Here is a 20,048-nt window from a genome sequence, read left to right on the forward strand (position 1 = left end):
ATACCATCATGTCATTTGTAATGTCTAATAAAAAGACTATAGATAAACGTTATCCATGTATTTATAGACAAATATTAGTTTTTTTTATTCTTTAATAACATCAACTTGCTTTTTGTCATTACATGATGCCTTTATCTCTATTTTTACATTTTGATAAGAGCGTTTTTATTTTTTTTTAAATTATGTACATCATGTAGATGATGTATCGGGACAGATACATTATGAGTTTGAGCAGAAATATGTCGCATAGGAATTAACTATACACAATAACACATTAACAAAATGATGTGTCACATGAATGATTTTTGAAGTGACATGAAAATAACAAAGTTAATGTAAATAAATACATGTTTATTTTGATATCAAAATAAAACACAAAGCAGTTTGGCTAATGAAGATGAAGTCTAATAAATAAGCTTTGTTCTTTTCCAACGCCTCCTAGTGGTTCAGTACAACAGTTTGGCCAACAAAAAAAAAAAAACACGAAGTGATCCCTCTCACATCGAATAAACAATCTTCACAGCCTGCTTTCAATTCGATGAGATGACAAAACATTTTAGCCAGTATTGATGTTATTTGAACACTGATACAGTTTGCAGTTAAATAAAGGAGGAGTGAACATCCCAGTAAACAAAGTAAAGACTTTATAAAGAAGTTGTAACTACGTTCACGACACATCGCCTGCTGCAAAACATCAAATAGTTTTCTCCTTCGCTGTGTACTTTTAATGTGGGGACAAGTGTCTCCAATATTGTCCACACCTGTCTCCATCTAAACACAGCATTGCGCTCTTAAACGCACGACGGGAAGCAAGGGAAAATGACGTTAAACCAAGCGCTTGGCTCCGCTTACTCCGAAGGGAAATCGCTGCAGCAAAGTCGGTGTGTCGTTGGTCCGCCATGATTATCCAGCCAAACACCGCTTGTGCGCATGCGCCTGACTTTGTGTTGCCGAAAATGCATTAATAAATGACGGTTTTTCGGTCATTAAAAAATTAAAGGCTTACTGAAACCCACTACTACCGACCACGCAGTCTGATAGTTTATATATCAATGATGAAATCTTAACATTGCAACACATGCCAATATGGCCGGGTTAACTTATAAAGTGCAATTTTAAATTTCCCGCAAAACTTCCGGTTGAAAAACTCCTTTGGCTATGACGTATGCGCGTGATGTCACGACGGCAACAGAAGTATTCGTACCCAATGTGTCACCATACAAAAAGCTCTGTTTTCATCGAACAATTCCACAGTATTCTGGACATCTGTGTTGGTGAATCTTTTGCAATTTGTTTAATGGACAATGGAGCTGGCAAAGAAGAAAGTTGTAGGTGGGATCGGTGTATTAGCGGCTGGCTGCAGCAACACAACAAGGAGTACTTACTTGGATAGCAGACGCGCTAGCCGATGCTAGCCGCCACCGCATCTGTGATCGGGTGAAGTCCTTTGTCGCGCCGTCGATCGCTGGAACGCAGGTGAGCACGGGTGTTGATGAGCAGATGAGGGCTGGCTGGCGTAGGTGGATAGCTAATGTTTTTAGCATAGCTCTGTGAGGTCCCGTAGCTAAGTTAGCTTCAATGGCGTCGTTAGCAACAGCATTGTTAAGCTTAGACAGGCTGGAAAGCATTAACCGTGTATTTACATGTCCATGGTTTAATAGTATTGTTGATCTTCTGTCTATCCTTCTAGTCAGGGATTTATTTATTTTGTTTCTATCTGCATTGGAGCCAGATGCTATCACGTTAGCTCAGTAGCTAAAGAGCTTCGCTGATGTATTGTCGTGGAGATAAAAGTCACTGTGAATGTCCATTTCGCGTTCTCGACTCTCATTTTCAAGAGGATATAGTATCCGAGGTGGTTTAAAATACAAATCCGTGATCCACAATAGAAAAAGGAGAGTGTGTGGAATCCAATGAGACCTTGTACCTAAGTTACGGTCAGAGCGAAAAAAGATACACACTGCACTGCCTCTCTAGTTTTTCACTCTAACGTTCCTCATCCACAAATCTTTCATCCTCGCTCAAATTAATGGGGTAATCGTCGCTTTCTCTGTCCGAATCTCTCTCGCTCCATTGTAAACAACGGGGAATTGTGAGGAATCCTACCTCCTGTGACGTCACGCTACTTCCGGTATAGCCAAGGCTTTTTTTTATCAGCGACCAAAAGTTGCGAACTTTATCGTCGTTGTTCTATACTAAATCCTTTCAGCAAAAATATGGCAATATCGTGAAATGATCAAGTATGACACAGAATGGATCTGCTATCCCCGTTTAAATAAAAAAAAATCATTTCAGTAGGCCTTTAAACGGTATTACTAACCGTCTGGAATTACTGTATTGCAAAATATCATTATACCGTTTACTGTTACATCCCTTGTACATTAACAAGTAAAAAGTCAAGGGCGGTCACGGCATGTTCTCATTTTTTGGGCATTACGGCAAATGACGAGAGTGGTCGCGGAAAATGCGGCGGTAAAATTCGAGCGCTGCAGCATTTAACAAACAAAGTAGCAATTTACAAAAAAATTCTAATTATTATGAGAGAAAATGTGCAGCGCAGTTAAGATAAAGACTGTTGAGGACAAAGTCCCAATAATAGAAAACACAGATTGCAGAGGAAAAAATGGTCATAGTCATATTTTGAGCAAACTGACAAAAACTCTCAATTGACAAAAATAAAAGTCGTAATGGACAAAATTTATGTCGACATTTAGACCCTCAATTGTCATTTTTAAAAGATAACGTGACAACTTTTTGCTTAAAAGAATTTAATTGTTGAAATATGACTTATTTTGTTGAAAAACACATATTTACAGTCAAAATATTAAGACTTTTTCTCACAAAATACTACTTTATTCTAATAATATTATACTTTTTTTAAATAGTTACTCCCACCCAAAAAAACCACACAACTTCATCCTGCCAATGAACTCATAAAGTCTGCTAAAAAAAAATCCAAAAACAAATCAACAACAACAAAAAAACCGACCTGGACGATTTAAAATATTCACAATTGTCTTTTATCTCGATGTATTATGGTTGTTTTCTATCTTGCTTTTTTCTAATTGAAAATGTTCTTCAAAAACTACATTAATAATAATGACACCACATTAAAAATGAAAAAGTTAAAATTGTACTTTTTTCTAGTCAAGAACTTGATTCTCACAACATAATGATGGCTTTTTTAAAGGGGATCTTTTATGCAGAACCAACTTTTCTTAACTATTGGAACTTGTTTTTGTGTATTTGGTATCTGCATGAGTCCCGAAACCAAACCACGGAGGCATGACGGAGATATTTATAAAACAATCGAAAAAACGAACCACTTAAAATTTGCCCAATTTGTGACATTTTTCCCATTGGTAATGCCAGCGGATTATCCATATATGGTATGGTTTTACCCAAGAACAATTGCGCGAGTCCGCCATTGTATTTAATAGGTTCTTTCTTTTTCTCTATCCTCTCACATGCATATGCATCTTCTGCTATTGCCATTTCTAATACATATGTATGTATACAAGTACATATATATCAGGGATATTCAACTACATAATGAAGAGGCCTCGGGCCGGATATCGAAATGCGGATGTTTCGTCAGGTTATATTCCTTTGAGACTGTTCTGTTCTGTTTCCGTTTATTTCGAACATGTATACAACGTCAGCATGTCATCAGATATACACAGTTCCATTTCTCATTACATGTCCAAAGAGGAGTAGGAAGAAGCAAAGCTTATTTAATCCCCTTTCGAGGGGTAGGATTTTACTTAATTGCAAAGTAAACCCATCGGCTTTCACACTGCACTATCAATAAATTCATTATTCTGCCCTCGCTACTCGTTTCCAGCGTGTGCAGCTAGTTAACAGTATGAAGAAAAAGAAGCTCCAGTTTTTGTTAAGATTGATGTTTCTTTTGAATTATTTTCCTTCCTTGTTTTTCTTTCTTTACGTCATTTAGTTTTGTAAGACTGAAAACATAAACATAAAGTAAACATAACCAAAGTATAACGTCATTGTGTATTTTACATAACTAATGTCCATTTTACATGAATAAAAAGTTTATTGTTAATGTATTCCTACAATAAACTACAAAAGTGTACACATATAGAAATTACACAACATTCCCACATCAAACATTGTACGTGACTTATCACTATTAGCGTTGTTACCCTCTAATGGTCAAATTTAGCAATACATCTATTAAAAGAGGTTTAATTGTTACTTTCACACACAAAAAAATAACACAACTGCGAATACAAAAGACACCACAAAGTCAGCAATTTATATACAAAACAAACTAAATATATTTATGCACAAATGATATCAACTTATAAATGTCTGACCAAGTTTTGTGTTGAAGATTACACGCTGGGATTTCTACCATTGTTGCTGCTTCAATGTGTCCGTAATTTAAAAGGTCCACCAGGAAACAATGACTTGAGCACTTGCTCAGGGCACAACATTCTTACTTTGTTGTCTAGTCGTTGTTAAATGTCAGAGTTTTGCAATTTATTTTGGTTGTTTTTTCCGGGGTTGAATGAGTAGTTTTCTTCTACTCACCCGAGTGCTGTTTCATTGTGACACATATGCATCAGTGTTGCCCCCTGTGGGGTGGCGGGACTACTGCATACATGATCAACCCCATTTTTAATGGTTTCATCAAGCTTACTACCAAAATAAAAGCTTTAGCAGGCCAGATGTGGCCCGTAGGCCGCCAGTTCAATAGGCCGGCTATATATATAAACTGTATATATATACAGTATATATATATATATATATATATATATATATATATATATATATATATATATATATATATATATATATATATATATATATATATATATATATATATATATATATATATATATATATATATATATATATATATATATATATATATATATATATATATATATATATATATATATATATATATATATATATATATATATATATATATATATATATATATATATATATATATGTGTAGGTTTCTGTGGTTTATCCCTTATACAGTGATCAATACCGGGGTAGAGCGGAATATACGCTAGGTCAGGCAAAAACACAGAGGCTATATCATCCCTACAAGCCTGTTTCGCAGGTTACCCTGCACATCAGGAAAAACCTGCGAAACAGGCTTGTAGAGATGATATAGCCTCTGTGTTTTTTCCTGACCTAACGTATATATATATATATATATATATATATATATATATATATATATATATATATATATATATATATATATATATATATATATACATACACTACCATTCAAAAGTTTGGGGTCACCCAAACAATTTTGTGGAATAGCCTTCATTTCTAAGAACAAGAATAGACTGTCGAGTTTCAGATGAAAGTTCTCTTTTTCTGGCCATTTTGAGCGTTTAATTGACCCCACACATGTGATGCTCCAGAAACTCAATCTGCTCAAAGGAAGGTCAGTTTTGTAGCTTCTGTAACGAGCTAAACTGTTTTCAGATGTGTGAACATGACTGCACAAGGATTTTCTAATCATAAATTAGCCTTCTGAGCCAATGAGCAAACACATTGTACCATTAGAACACTGGAGTGATAGTTGCTGGAAATGGGCCTCTATACACCTATGTAGATATTGCACCAAAAACCAGACATTTGCAGCTAGAATAGTCATTTACCACATTAGCAATGTATAGAGTGTATTTCTTTAAAGTTAAGACTAGTTTAAAGTTATCTTCATTGAAAAGTACAGTGCTTTTCCTTCAAAAATAAGGACATTTCAATGTGACCCCAAACTTTTGAACTGTAGTGTATATATATATATATATATTAGGGCTGCAACTAACGATTAATTTGATAATCGATTATTACTTCGATTAATCAATTAATAATCGGATAAAAGAGACAAACTACATTTCTATCCTTTCCAGTATTTTATTGAAAAAAAACAGCATACTGGCACCATACTTTATTTGATTATTGTTTCTCAGCTGTTTGTAAATGTTGCAGTACATAAATAAAGGTTTATAAAAAAATATATATATATATTTTTTTAAAAAGCCTCTGCGCATGCACATAGCATACATCCAACGAATCGATGACTAAATTAATCTGAAATTATTTTTATAATCGATTTTATTCGATTTAATCGATTAGTTGTTGCAGCCCTATTATATATATATATATATACAATTATATACACATACATTCTTATATATATATATATATATATATATATATATATATATATATATATATATATATATATATATATAATGTAATTTACTGTTTTTGTTAAAAGCATGTTTTAATGGCAACGTTATTATCATGTCATTATTCATCGTCATATAAATGTTTCTGGCAATGAGTAGACGTACTCCTTTGTGTGGTTTAATTGTCATATGTGTAGAAATAAAGTTTCCTTGTCTGACTTCTTGTCATTGCTGATTCCAATGAATTCTGCCTGGCAACAAGTCAGTCGCAGAATGGTATGGAAGACTGAATTTACCCCAGGGATCAATAAAGTACTTTCTATTTTATTCTATTCTAAGATGTAGTTATGTACTGATGTAGTCTACATGTTTGATGCGATGTTGTAAAAAGTGAGTTTTTTGTCACATGGTCGTCCGCCTCGCCAGCTGCAGCGGCATTCTACTCGCCGCCACCGCCACCCGACTCGTCCCCGGTGGATTCGGTGACATTTCGGTCGGCGAGCCACCACCAGTTCCCCCCTCCAACCTCCCTTGACTTTTGATCTCTGTGTTCTTGTGGTTCCAGTTATAGGACATCTGGAATATGTCCATACTGTCAATGCGCATGCGCACTCATCTGTGCGCTTCCAGAGCGCACTTCCAGGACCGCGCCAGGCGCGTGTCAGTCCTGCTGCAGCAAGCGGCTGCAATCAATCACCAGCAATCAGCGCACCTGGTGCTGATCAGAGGACCGCCTTCATAAGCCTGCACAACCCGCTATCCCGCGCCAGAACATAGCTACCTGTCCTGTACAGTAAGCCTAACCTGTCTAGCTCTATGATATACTCTCTCTCTCTGTTTCTCCCTCTTTGTGTTTGATTGGTCCCGTGTCCCCCTTGTCGTATCTTGCAGCAACCCTTCGTTCCCGCGTGACGAGCTGTGTGTCTCGTCTTCCCCTGTGTTCCCCTCTGGTTCTCTGGCTGCCTCTTGGATCTCGACCTCCCGCCTGGACACGAACGTTTTGACGCCTCTCTATCGCCCCCGACTTCCTGCCTGTCTCTCGGATCTACGAGCCTGCCCTGCCCCTTTTGGACTTGCCTCTCGCTCAACACTCCGGTAACACTCTACAGCTAATCTCCACACATAGTCTCACACACACACACTATTTGGATTCGTCACACTCCATGTCCCTTGTTTATTCATATTTTTATTTGTTATATATATTTCGTATGTATATAAATAAATCTAGAGCTAAACGACATCACTCACTGTCTGTGCCGCCTCCTTCCATCTGTACACAACATTTTTTCTATTAAAAAAATAGTAATTGTATCTGAAAAAGCAGGGGAGAATACTGCAGCATTGTGGTATGTAAGCTTACAGTTCGTCTAGATTAGTTTTCGCCTCATCCCTCACTTCAAGCGTGAGTGAAGAATGTAAGAAGAATGGCATTTAGGCGACCCGATAAGTCCAAAAGAGAAAGAGATGATACAGTACTATTTGTTCACAGATGCTACCTGCTGGTTGTTTGAGCACACTGTAACTAGTCCTGGATAAATGACCAAACCCCACTTCCTGATGTTTCAGTCACACGCAGGATTCTTACAGGAATGAGGCAAAAATGCATCTAGAGCCATTGTACCTACCACTATTCTTGTTTCTCATAAAAAGTCCACTGTGGTATTTATGTGTGAGAGTCTGCAACGCAGCACTATTTTACGTACAAGCGCCCACATGTGCGGTTCCTGGCCTCCATACAAGTTAGATTTATTGTCAACTTCCAGTGATTTACTGTCAACTTACAGTGCATCCTCACTGATCCCTGCTCCTCCTCCCTGTCGCCGCCAGAGGCCACACCACCGCCGTCGTCTGTGGCCTCCACTTCCTGCTCCACCTGGGCCCAGAATTTCCTGCCGCCGCTGCCCGGACTGAGGCCAGGCGTCTGCACGGAGAGGGCGGGGCTGTCGGGCTCCTCCGTGCCCTCGCTGGGAGTCTGGCTGGTCTTGCCCAGGCTCTCCTGGTAGTCCTGGGACTCCAGGCCCCAGAGGCCCACCTCGTCCTCTCCCTCGGACCCCAGTGAGCCTACATGCTCGCCATCCACTGTGGGGAAGAAGCGGGACAGACTTTCATTGCATTGTCATGACAACTTATTATTTAGTGAACACATTCCTAAATGCTTCTTTTTTTTTTCAAATGAGAAAAATATTTATATTATTCACATAAAAAAATAATCCTGTTTGAGGATTAGGGTCAATTCTTCATGTTAATTCTTCTAACCTCCTCCAACCTCTGAGGATAAAGCTACGAACAATGGGAGACCGGGCTTTCTGCTCCGCTGCTCCCAGTCTGTGGAACGCCCTCCCTGACCACCTGAGGGCACCACAGACTGTGCATGTTTTTAAAAAAGGCTTAAAAACCCTTCTTTCTAAAAAAGCCTTTTTTTTTTAGATATATGCATACTAGTTTTAGCTATTTGGCTGTTCTAGTTTTTATTTTATTTTATTTTTTTACTATCTTTTTATTTTTTATTTTTTTAATACACTGTAGCACTTTGAGGACGTTTACTCAATGTAAAGCGCTCTATTATTATTATTATTATTATTATTATTATTATTATGTAAACGGGAAGATATCAGTCGGTATCCCAGTGAGATGTACAGTAAGTGATTGTTTAATTATGTTTGTAGTTTGTTTATCTTGTTTAGTACTTTGCAAATTTTTGATTATTGATGTCAACCAAACAGAACAGAAATGTGTTCATAATTATTTAATTCTATTATATGATATTACATTACATTTTAAACATTTTTCACACACATTTTCCAAATTACATTTGGGGATTAAGATCTAGAAACATATTTTTTGAATTATTGACAACATTTTGAATGTCAACTAAAAATGGAAGAAAATATGTACTTTTAAAGCACTTTTAAAGATTTTAAACGACTTCAGGTTGAATTTAGATCATAACAATCTCACAGTGTTGGTTCTGACACTTTTTGATACAGTAGAGTAGATTTTATTAAATATTTTTAATAATTTTGAACTGGTCCCGTTCTCTGTTTTAATGCAAGTATAGACACATGTTCCTCAGGAACACAATAAGGCGTGGGGTTCCCCAAGGATCAATTTTAGGTCCCATTCTTTTAAATCTGCTGCGTCCCTGGGACGTCATTGCACAGTGACGCTGATGATATACATTGTTGTGTCTCCTGATGATACACATTGCTGTGTCTCCTGATGATACACATTGCTATGTCTCCTGATGATACACATTGCTGTGTCTCCTGATGACACACATTGTTGTGTCTCCTGATGACACACATTGTTGTGTCTCCTGATGACACACATTGTTGTGTCTCCTGATGACACACGTTGTTGTGTCTCCTGATGACACACATTGCTGTGTCTCCTGATGATACACATTGTTGTGTCTCCTGATGATACACGTTGTTGTGTCTCCTGATGATACACATTGTTGTGTCTACTAATGATACACATTGTTGTCTCCTGATGACACATATTGTTGTGTCTCCTGATGATACACATTGTTGTGTCTCCTGATGATACACATTGTTGTGTCTCCTGATGATACACACTGCTGTGTCTCCTGATGATACACATTGCTGTGTCTCCTGATGATACATGTTTTTTTGTCTTCTGATGACACACATTGTTTTGTCTCCTGATGACACACATTGTTGTGTCTCCTGATGACACACGTTGTTGTGTCTCCTGATGACACACATTGTTGTGTCTCCTGATGATACACATTGCTGTGTCTCCTGATGATACACATTGTTGTCTACTAATGATACACATTGTTGTCTCCTGATGACACACATTGATGTGTCCTGATGACACACATTGCTGTGTCTCCTGATGACACACATTGTTGTGTCTCCTAATGATACACATTGCTGTGTCTCCTGATAATACATGTTGTTGTGTCTCCTGATGATACACATTGCTGTGTCTTCTGATGACACACATTGTTGTGTCTCCTAATGACACACATTGCTGTGTCTCCTGATGATACACATTGCTGTGTCTCCTGATGATACACATTGCTGTGTCTTCTGATGACACACACTGTTGTGTCTCCTAATGACACACATTGCCGTGTCTCCTGATGATACACATTGTTGTGTCTCCTGATGACACAGGACCAATAGTTACCTATTTTAACTGCATATTAGACATCAAGTCAAGGATAATAGGGAATTTCCTACAAGTCAACCGGGACAAAAAAAGAAGCTTTAGTTATACGTCCTGAAAGCCAAAAAAATAAACTTTTACTTGGGTGTGATTTTTGACTCTGAGCTGACTTTTATCCCACATATAAAAAAACTTTGTTTAGCATCTTGAAAACATAGGTGCTAACGGAGGTGCTAATGCACACTTTTATTTCCTGTCATCTAGAATATAGTAATGCTCTCTGCTATTCCCAAAAATAATTGTACAATCATTACATATTGGTTAAAGTGGTCGCTTCAGGGTAGATTTGAAAGTTACAGGATATCATTATCTTGTTATCTGAGCTGCTTTTACCAAATGGACCCTTGTGGATCCTGAGGTCCTCTGACACCAAACTTTTAAGAGAGCAAGAGAGCCTCAGGACTGCAGAGAGCATTGGTATTTAAAAATAGATTAAACACACACGTTTGTAATCAAACTTTTCCTGAACATTTTTAACTCTTCTTAGTTTCCTATTTTTTATTCTGTTATTTTCTATTGTATTTATTGCTATTATTACTGCTCGTATTTTCAAAATGTTATGGTTTTTTTTCAAGTATTATTGATATTTTAATTCTACATATATTTTAAAATGTGTTTACATTATTTTAAATGTGTTAATTTCGTCTCAATGCTTTTTAGCAATAATGTTGTGTGTGTGTGTGTGTGTGTGTGTGTGTGTGTGTGTGTGTGTGTGTGTGTGTGTGTGTGTGTGTGTGTGCGTGTTTTCTTATCTTCTTTTTTTTTATTGGTCTCAATCACTTTGTGTCATAATTTGTCTATGCATGAAAAGTGTTGCATGAATAAAGTTGGATAGATTGCCTTTATGTGGCCCGTGAAATCATTTGTGTCAATAAAGCATGCATGTAACAGAAAAATCCATGTACTGCATGCAATTGTATAATTTTTTAATATTACCTGTTAATGCAAAATTTTATTTACTACCGTATAAAAAATTGTTTGTAAAATAAATACACATAATAAAATATCTGCTTGTCACCTTAATTAATGATTTCAAAGTAGTTTATCCATCGATTTATACAAAAAAACGCATAATAACCAATTGTGTAACATTAACATGTGGCTATATATATTTATATTCATATACATGTATTATTACGAGTTGTACACCCCTGTAATTTTAACAAAAAACAAAAACAAAATATGTATTGTAGGTACTATATAATATAAAATATTATTTTAGATTTTAAAATGTTAGGATTACAATATTACTATATTTTACTATTATTAAAATGTTTCCCTTTGGCCACTCTTTAAATCATTTCATATGATTTGCTGCTAATTAAAAATATATATGCAGGCCTCAACATAAAAACCATAAATATGATTCATTAACTTGACATTTTGCACTAAAGTTATCAATATATTCATCAGCACGCTGCGAACGGCAATATAAGGAAGCGAAACCCAACAGGGGAAAAACCAGCAGATGACTAAATTTCCATGAATGCTGCATTATCATTTGCTTTCATTTGACTTTTTCTTTTACTGTAGTTGTTGAGCTGCGGTTTGTCATGTGCGACATGAGCCGAAAACACACGCATTCTTTTTGAGTCAACTACAAGAATGTGCAAACTATCAGCCATATACAGTCGTGGTCAACAGTTTACATACACTTGTGAAGAACATAATGTCATGGCTGTCTTGAGTTTCCAATCATTTCTACAACTCTTATTTTTGTGTGATAGATTGATTGGAGCACATACTTGTTGGTCACAAAAAACATTCATGAAGTTTGGTTCTTTTATGAATGTATTATGGGTCTACTGAAAATGTGAGCAAATCTGCTGGGTCAAAAGTATACATACAGCAATGTTAATATTTGCTTACATGTCCCTTGGCAAGTTTCACTGCAATAAGGCACTTTTGGTAGCCATCCACAAGCTTCTGCTTGAATTTTTGACCACTCCTCTTGGCAAAATTGGTGCAGTTCAGCTAAATGTGTTGGTTTTCTGACATGGACTTGTTTCTTCAGCATTGTCCACACGTTTAAGTCAGGACTTTGGGTAGGCCATTCTAAAACCTTAATTCTAGCCTGATTTAGCCATTCCTTTACCAATTTTGACGTGTGTTTGGGATCATTGTCCTGTTGGAACACCCAACTGCGCCCAAGACCCAACCTCCGGGCTGATGATTTTAGGTTGTCCTGAAGAATTTGGAGGTTATCCTCCTTTTTAATTGTCCCATTTACTCTCTGTAAAGCACCAGTTCCATTGGCAGCAAAACAGGCCCAGAGCATAATACTAACACCACCATGTTTGTCGGTAGGCATAGTGTTCCTGAGATTAAAGGCCTCACCTTTTCTCCTCCAAACATATTGCTGGGTATTGTGGCCAAACAGCTAAATTTGTGTTTCATCTGACCACAGAACTTTCCTCCAGAAGGTCTTATCTTTGTCCATGTGATGTCAGATAAAAACAAAAATGTAGCTGTTTGGCCACAATACCCAGCAATATGTTTGGAGGAGAAAAGGTGAGGCCTTTAATCCCAGGAACACCTTCCCTACCGTCAAGCATGGTGGTGGTAGTATTATGCTCTGGGCCTGTTTTGCTGCCAATGGAACTGGTGCTTTAAATAGAACAATGAAAAAGGAGGATTACCTCCAAATTCTTCAGGACAACCTGAAATCATCAGCCCGGAGGTTGGGTCTTGGGCGCAGTTGGGTGTTCCAACAGGACAATGACCCCAAACACACGTCAAAAGTGTAAAGGAATGGATAAATCAGGCTAGAATTAAGGTTTTAGAATGGCCTTCCCAAAGTCTAACTTAAACGTGTGTACAATGCTGAAGAAACAAGTCTGTGGAGGTTTCTTTCCTCCGGGTTCCTCGGACCACCAATCACCGACATGACAGCTCCTTTTCAGGGTTTAGACCACTGTTTTATTTTTCAGTAAAGTCTTTTTGTTTGGGCTTTTCAGCAAGTGTCTCTTCCTCTCTCTCTCTCTCGTTCGCCCTGCAGCTCCACCTCCCACTCCTCTCTCCTCCCCAGCTGCTGCCTTTTAACAGAGCGACAGGTGATTAGATAAGCAGACCCAGGTGGACCATCTACGCACCTGCCGCTGATCTCGCAGTCGGTCCTGGCACACCCCGCTTCGCTGCAGGTGCGCAGGCCACGCCCCCCTCCACAAAGTCCATGTCAGAAAACCAACAAATTTAGCTGAACTGCACCGATTTTGTCAAGAAGAGTGGTCAAAAATTCAAGCAGAAGCTTGTGGATGGCTACCAAAAGTGCCTTATTGCAGTGAAACTTGCCAAGGGACATTGCTGTATGTATACTTTTGACCCAGCAGATTTGCTCACATTTTCAGTAGACCCATAATAAATTCATAAAAGAAGCAAACTTCATGAATGTGTTTTGTGACCAACAAGTATGTGCTCCAATCACTCTGTCACAAAAAAATAAGAATTGTAGAAATGATTGCAAACTCAAGACAGCCATGACATTATGTTCTTTACAAGTGTATGTAAACTTTTGACCACAGCTGTATGTTAAACTTCACCAAAAATGTGATTTTATAGAGCTTTGTAATCATTTAGGACACTTTTATGACAATGACAATACATTGCTGCATTCGAGGACCACCCTTTACACATAAAAATGTTATTGATAACAAAAATGCACATTAGATTGTAGGCGGCTAAAACACCATTGTCATTTTAAAAGTACAAAGAGGGTCTGCAACTGTTAAAAGAAGACCACAAGTATGACCTCATATGTGCTTATTGATGAACGCAGTAAACCACGAGCAGGGCGGATATGTCACAATAAGAGGGCAAGATCAATAGCGCGGCTGTAATTTCACATTTATATGACATCCTTAATGCAGCAGGCATGAAGAATTTTCCCATGGTGAAGACAATAAAGGACAATCACAAACACATGAACGGGATCGCAGCGTTTCACTCTTGGTTTAAAAAGGACTTTTAAGGGTTCCAGCTCGCCCATTTGATTGGCGATGGCCAATGGCGAGCATGCAACCGCGGCTTAAGTCAACTGACAGGCAGTCTCAGACGAGGCTAAGATACTGTCAGGGGGGGGGACACTTTTATTTACATTCACCTTGTTGCTGGTAAATTAAGTTAAATGTTAAAGTTAAAGTACCAATGATTGTCACACACACACACTAGGTGTGGTGAAATGTGTCCTCTGCATTTAACCCCTTGTTCAACCCCTGGGAGGTGAGGGGAGCAGTGAGCAGCAGCGGTGGCCGCGCCCGGGAATCATTTTTGGTGATTTAACCCCCAATTCCAACCCTTGATGCTGAGTGCCAAGCAGAGAGGTAATGAATCCCATTTTTATAGTCTTTGGTATGACTCGGCCGGGGTTTGAACTCACGACCTACCGATCTCAGGGCGGACACTCTAACCACTAGGCCACTGAGTAGGTCGTAAAAATTATGAATGACCATGTGACCAACAATCTTCTTGATGTGCCTCATCTAATAACTAGCTGAACTATAGAAAATGGAAGAGAATACTGTAGCTTTAATTCATAAATAATACGAAATAATCACTATATTGCCAAAAGTATTTGGCCACCTGCCTTGACTCACATATGAACTTGAAGTGCCATCCCATTCCTAACCCATAGGGTTCAATATGATGTTGGTCCACCTTTTGCAGCTATTACAGCTTCAACTCTTCTGGGAAGGCTGTCCACAAGGTTGCGCAGTGTGTTTATAGGAATTTTCCACCATTCTTCCAAAAGCGCATTGGTGAGGTCACACACTGATGTTGGGGGAGAAGACCTGGCTCTCAGTCTCCGTTCTAATTCATCCCAAAGGTGTTCTATCGGGTTCAGGTCAGGACTTTGTGCAGGCCAGTCAAGTTCATCCACACCAGACTCTGTCATCCATGTTTTTATGGACCTTGCTTTGAAGAAGTCATGTTGGAAGAGGAAGGGGCCCGCTCCAAACTGTTCCCACAAGGTTGAGAGCATGGAATTATCCAAAAATGTTTTGGTATCCTGGAGCATTCAAAGTTCCTTTCACTGGAACTAAGGGGCCAAGTCCAACTCCTGAAAAACAACCCCACACCATAATTCCTCCACCAAATTTAAGACTCAGAACAATGCAGTCCGAAATGTAGCGTTCTCCTGGCAACCTCCAAACCCAGACTGGTCCATCAGATTGCCAGATGGAAAAGTGTGATTCATCACTCCAGAGAAGGCGTCTCCACTGCTCTAGAGTCCAGTGGCGACGTGCTTTACACCACTGCATCCCACGCTTTGCATTGGACTTGGTGATGTATGGCTTAGATCCAGCTGTCCGGCCATGGAAAGCCATTCCACGAAGCTCTCTGCGTACTGTACGTGAGCTAATTGGAAGGTCACATGAAGTTTGGAGCTCTGTAGCAACTGACTGTGCAGAAAGTCTTTGCACTATGCGCTTCAGCATCCGCTGACCCCTCTCTGTCAGTTTACGTGGCCTGCCACTTGGTGGCTGAGTTGCTGTTGTTCCCAAATTATTCACTTTTCTTATAATAAAGTTGACTTTGGAATATTTAGGAGCGAGAAAATTTCACGACTGGATTTGTTGCACAGGTGGCATCCTATGACAGTTCCACGCTGGAAATCACTGAGAGCGGCCTATTCTTTCACAAATGTTTGTAGAAACAGTCTCCATGCATAAGTGCTTGATTTTATACACCTGTGGCCGGGCCAAGTGATTAGGACACCTGATTGTCATCATTTGGATGGGTGGCCAAATACTTTTGGCAATATAGTGTATGTGTTACTGCATTATTTCATATAAAAAATACTACACAGCGCAGGGGTGTCCAAACTTGTGCAGCGAGGGCCGCATAAATAGATGTGCAGGCCACATTGATGCATTTTGTACATAAAATACACTAAAACTAATAAAACATCCATATCTTTGCTTTGTGTTATCGCTAACACAGCATCGTAATATTGTCCCACATGAAGCATTTTCACGCGTAACAATGACCAAATGAAGTAAAAATATACCAAAACAATCAGATGGTAGCCACTGATTGGCTAAGCCTCAGGCAGCATTTGCTAACTTTTAGCCAATTTTGCAGCCAAACGCCTCAGACACATACAACTTGGTACTCGACACATGCAAACTGTTAGCATATTAACGTTAGTATGCCAGCATGCTAATTTTAGTGTGCTAGATTTTTTTTTCAGCCAATTTTGCAGCGGAACACCTCAGACTTGTATAACTTGGTACAAGTCACATGTTAACTGCTAGCATGCTAAAATTAGCGTGCTAACTTTTTTTGTATCTAATTGTTAACCTTAACAGCGCAGAGTAATATGACTTGGTGATTGTCACATGTTAACTAGCACTAGTTTGCTAGCATGATAACCTTAGCATTTTAGCATACTGGCATGCTAACTTTTTTAGCCTACTTTGCAGCCGAACACTTAGAGTCATGTAACTTGGTACTGGATACATGGTAATTATTAGCATGCTCATTTTTTCGTCGGCCGTTGTGGCTCCGTTGGTAGAGCGGTTGTTCCTAGAACTTGGGGGTTCTTGGCTCAATCCTAGCCACTGCTGCCGTGTCCTTGGGTAAGACATAAATGTAGATAATGGGTTTCACTATGTTAAGCGCTTTGAGTCTCTAGAGAAAAGCACTATATAAATATACTTCACTTCACTTCACTTTTAGCCAATTTTACATGTGTACCCTTCATAATCATATGACTTAATACTTGACACATTTTAATTGTTACATGCTAACATTAGCATTTAATTTTTGCTTACACACTTCAGCACTCACACACGATTTCTCCCAAAATGTAAATTTTTTTTATTTTTTATTTAATGGTCTAATCAAAGATGTTTTTATTTTTCTTTGAAATGTGTCGCGGGCCAATTAAAAACAAGCAGCGGGTCACAAATGGCCCCCTGGACCACACTTTGGACACCCCTGGTTTAAAGGGGGGAAAAAGGTGTAAAAACAACAACAAAAACAAGGCTCAAGACTGACCTGAAGCAGGAAGTGAAGGACAGGAAGAGGAAGTGGGGAAGAAGACAAAGGAGAAACACCTGAGAGAAAAACAGGTTGATAGTAGTCAGGGACAGCAGTGAAAGAACAAATAAACAAAAGGTAAAAAAAAAAAAAAAGCACACAGATACATATTTTAGTGTTTTTAAGATACATTTACAGTTTTGTTTTTGCAGACCTGCTTTTTCTCTGACACAATGCTAACATGCTAACATCACTACTAAGTAAAAATAAATGGGGCTTTAAACAAACAGCACTGCTCACTCATGTTTGAAATATTTTGTGCGTTAGCATAGCATAGCTACATTATGATCTAAATGCTTAATTAAGTGATTATTTTTTAAATCAGATTAATCACACTCTTGAACCGTGATTAACCATGATTAATCAAAGGTTATTATTTCCGTGTAAAATTAAGAAAATACCCAAATATTTGGATACAAATGCAGTTTTGTAGTCAGAACGTCGTACAAGAAGGTTTTTTAAATGTTTTACTGAAGTCAATTTTTGTTTCATCTGACATCACATGGACAAAGATAAGACCTTCTGAAGGAAAGTTCTGTGGTCAGATGAAACACAAATTTAGCTGTTTGGCCACAATACCCAGCAATATGTTTGGAGGAGAAAAGGTGAGGCCTTTAATCCCAGGAACACGATTCCTACCGTCAAGCATGGTGGTGGTAGTATTATGCTCTGGGCCTGTTTTGCTGCCAATGGAACTGGTGCTTTAACCTCTTAAGGCCCAAGCTGTTTGTTTACATGCTTTTTTTTTATTTCTCTTTGCTATTTGGGCTTATTGGACCCTAATTAGAGTAAAAACTAAAAATAATATTTTAATATGATGTACTTAGTCCATAAGTGCACAAACGTGTACTTCATGTGTAGTGACATGCACATTTTATTTTTACTTTTTTTTTTCCAAATTCCATTGTATGTTATACTCTTCTGACACCACTAGATAGTAGTATAAGTGTCCATATGTCGGCATAAGACCCCAATTCAGTAGTGTACGCAATTTTGGAAATAAGAGCTAAAAGGTGCTGTCCACGCATGTGGCCACTAAGGCCTTTAGAGGTTAAATGGGACAATGAAAAAGGAGGATTACCTCCAAATTCTTCAGGACTGCCTAAAATCATCAGCCGGGAGGTTGGGTCTTGGGCGCAGTTGGGTGTTCCAACAGGACAATGACCCCAAACACACGTCAAAAGTGGTAAAGGAATGGATAAATCAGGCTAGAATTAAGGTTTTAGAATGGCCTTCCCAAAGTCCTGACGTGTGAACAATGCTGAAGAAACAAGTCTATGTCAGAAAACCAACAAATTTAGCTGAACTGCACCAATTTTGTCAAGAGGAGTGGTCAAAAATTCAACTAGAAGCTTGTGGACCAAAAGTGCCTTATTGGAGTGAAACTTGCCAAGGGACATGTAAGCAAATATTAACATTGCTGTATGTATACTTTTGACCCAGGAGATTTGCTCACATTTTCAGTAGACCCATAATACATTCATAAAAGAACCAAACTTCATGAATGTTTTTTGTGACCAACAAGTATGTGCTCCAATCACTCTATCACAAAAAAATAAGAGTTGTAGAAATGATTGGAAACTCAAGACAGCCATGTACACTTTTGATCTCGACTGTATATATAACCTGGCCCCGGGTCAAAAAGATTGGGGACCCCTGCATTAGAGAGTGTCCATGGACACTGGGATTTGGTCAAAGTTAATGCTAGATTATAAATCATGCATGTACAGTAAAAGGTTGTGGCACCAAGCCGAGAACTTGGTCAACTTTGAAAATTGTCACACTACCAACTTGATACTATATGGCTCTCAACAAGTGGATTGCTGCATAGGACTGCTGCAACATCGCTAAGAAGCATTTTTTTTATCTGAGAAGTGAGGATTATTCTGTTCATGTTTAGCAATAGTGCTACATGATAACACTCCAAGGATCTTACCAAATCTGCCATTAGTGGCAGCAAACACAGAAAATGCAGAAGTGGCGTTCGTTGCTATGCGCTCCGTGAAATCAATGTGCCCAGGAAAGGAATTATTTCTAATGCTTGAAATGAGCAAAACACTGCATTACATTTTATGAATGAGCCTGTTACTACATGACATACAGCATTTATGTAAAACCTTGGTGGAGGTTTCTTAGAGGGCTTTATAGGTTAATCCCTATTACCTGTATTGTTAGCTGCCTCTTTTTAGCAGTTTTACACAGTTTAGGACGCACAGAACCGAAGAAGACGTGTGTTTTGTCTGACATAGGGATTGTGCATAATGTGCAACATCTTTAAAAAGAGCAGCTTTTACTTTAAAAGGCTCATTTCTCTGAGAACTAGTACTCATGTTATCCTATTTAGCAGGGTGGACACAATATTCTGCCTACATGTTTTCAATACAGCGTTGCAATATAAATGCATTTTATGGAACTTCTAATCACCCTGTGGATATATTACACTTACGTAACCACAACAGGCAGCGCTCAAATTTTACCGCTGCATTTGCCGCGACCGCCCTCGTCATTTGCCATAATGCCCAAAAAATTGACCAACATTTGCGGCAAGAACATGCCGTGACCGCCCTTGACTTTTTACTTGTTAATGTACGAGGGATGTAACAGTAAACGGTATAATGA

The 20,048-nt window shown here is 38.4% G+C and overlaps 1 protein-coding gene across 1 annotated transcript in view; it reads right to left on the reverse strand.

The window, feature by feature from the left end:
- The window catches only part of LOC133643173 (zinc finger E-box-binding homeobox 2-like), a 147,360-nt gene that overhangs the window by 28,639 nt on the left and 98,673 nt on the right, over positions 1 to 20,048 (reverse strand). Inside the window, exon 2 of the mRNA XM_062037596.1 lies at positions 7,974 to 8,270. Coding sequence (XP_061893580.1) covers positions 7,974 to 8,270 — 297 coding nt within the window. The remainder of the gene's footprint in view (positions 1 to 7,973; positions 8,271 to 20,048) is intronic.

This window comes from Entelurus aequoreus, linkage group LG26 (assembly GCF_033978785.1).
Source record: "Entelurus aequoreus isolate RoL-2023_Sb linkage group LG26, RoL_Eaeq_v1.1, whole genome shotgun sequence".
NCBI classification, from domain to species: domain Eukaryota; kingdom Metazoa; phylum Chordata; class Actinopteri; order Syngnathiformes; family Syngnathidae; genus Entelurus; species Entelurus aequoreus.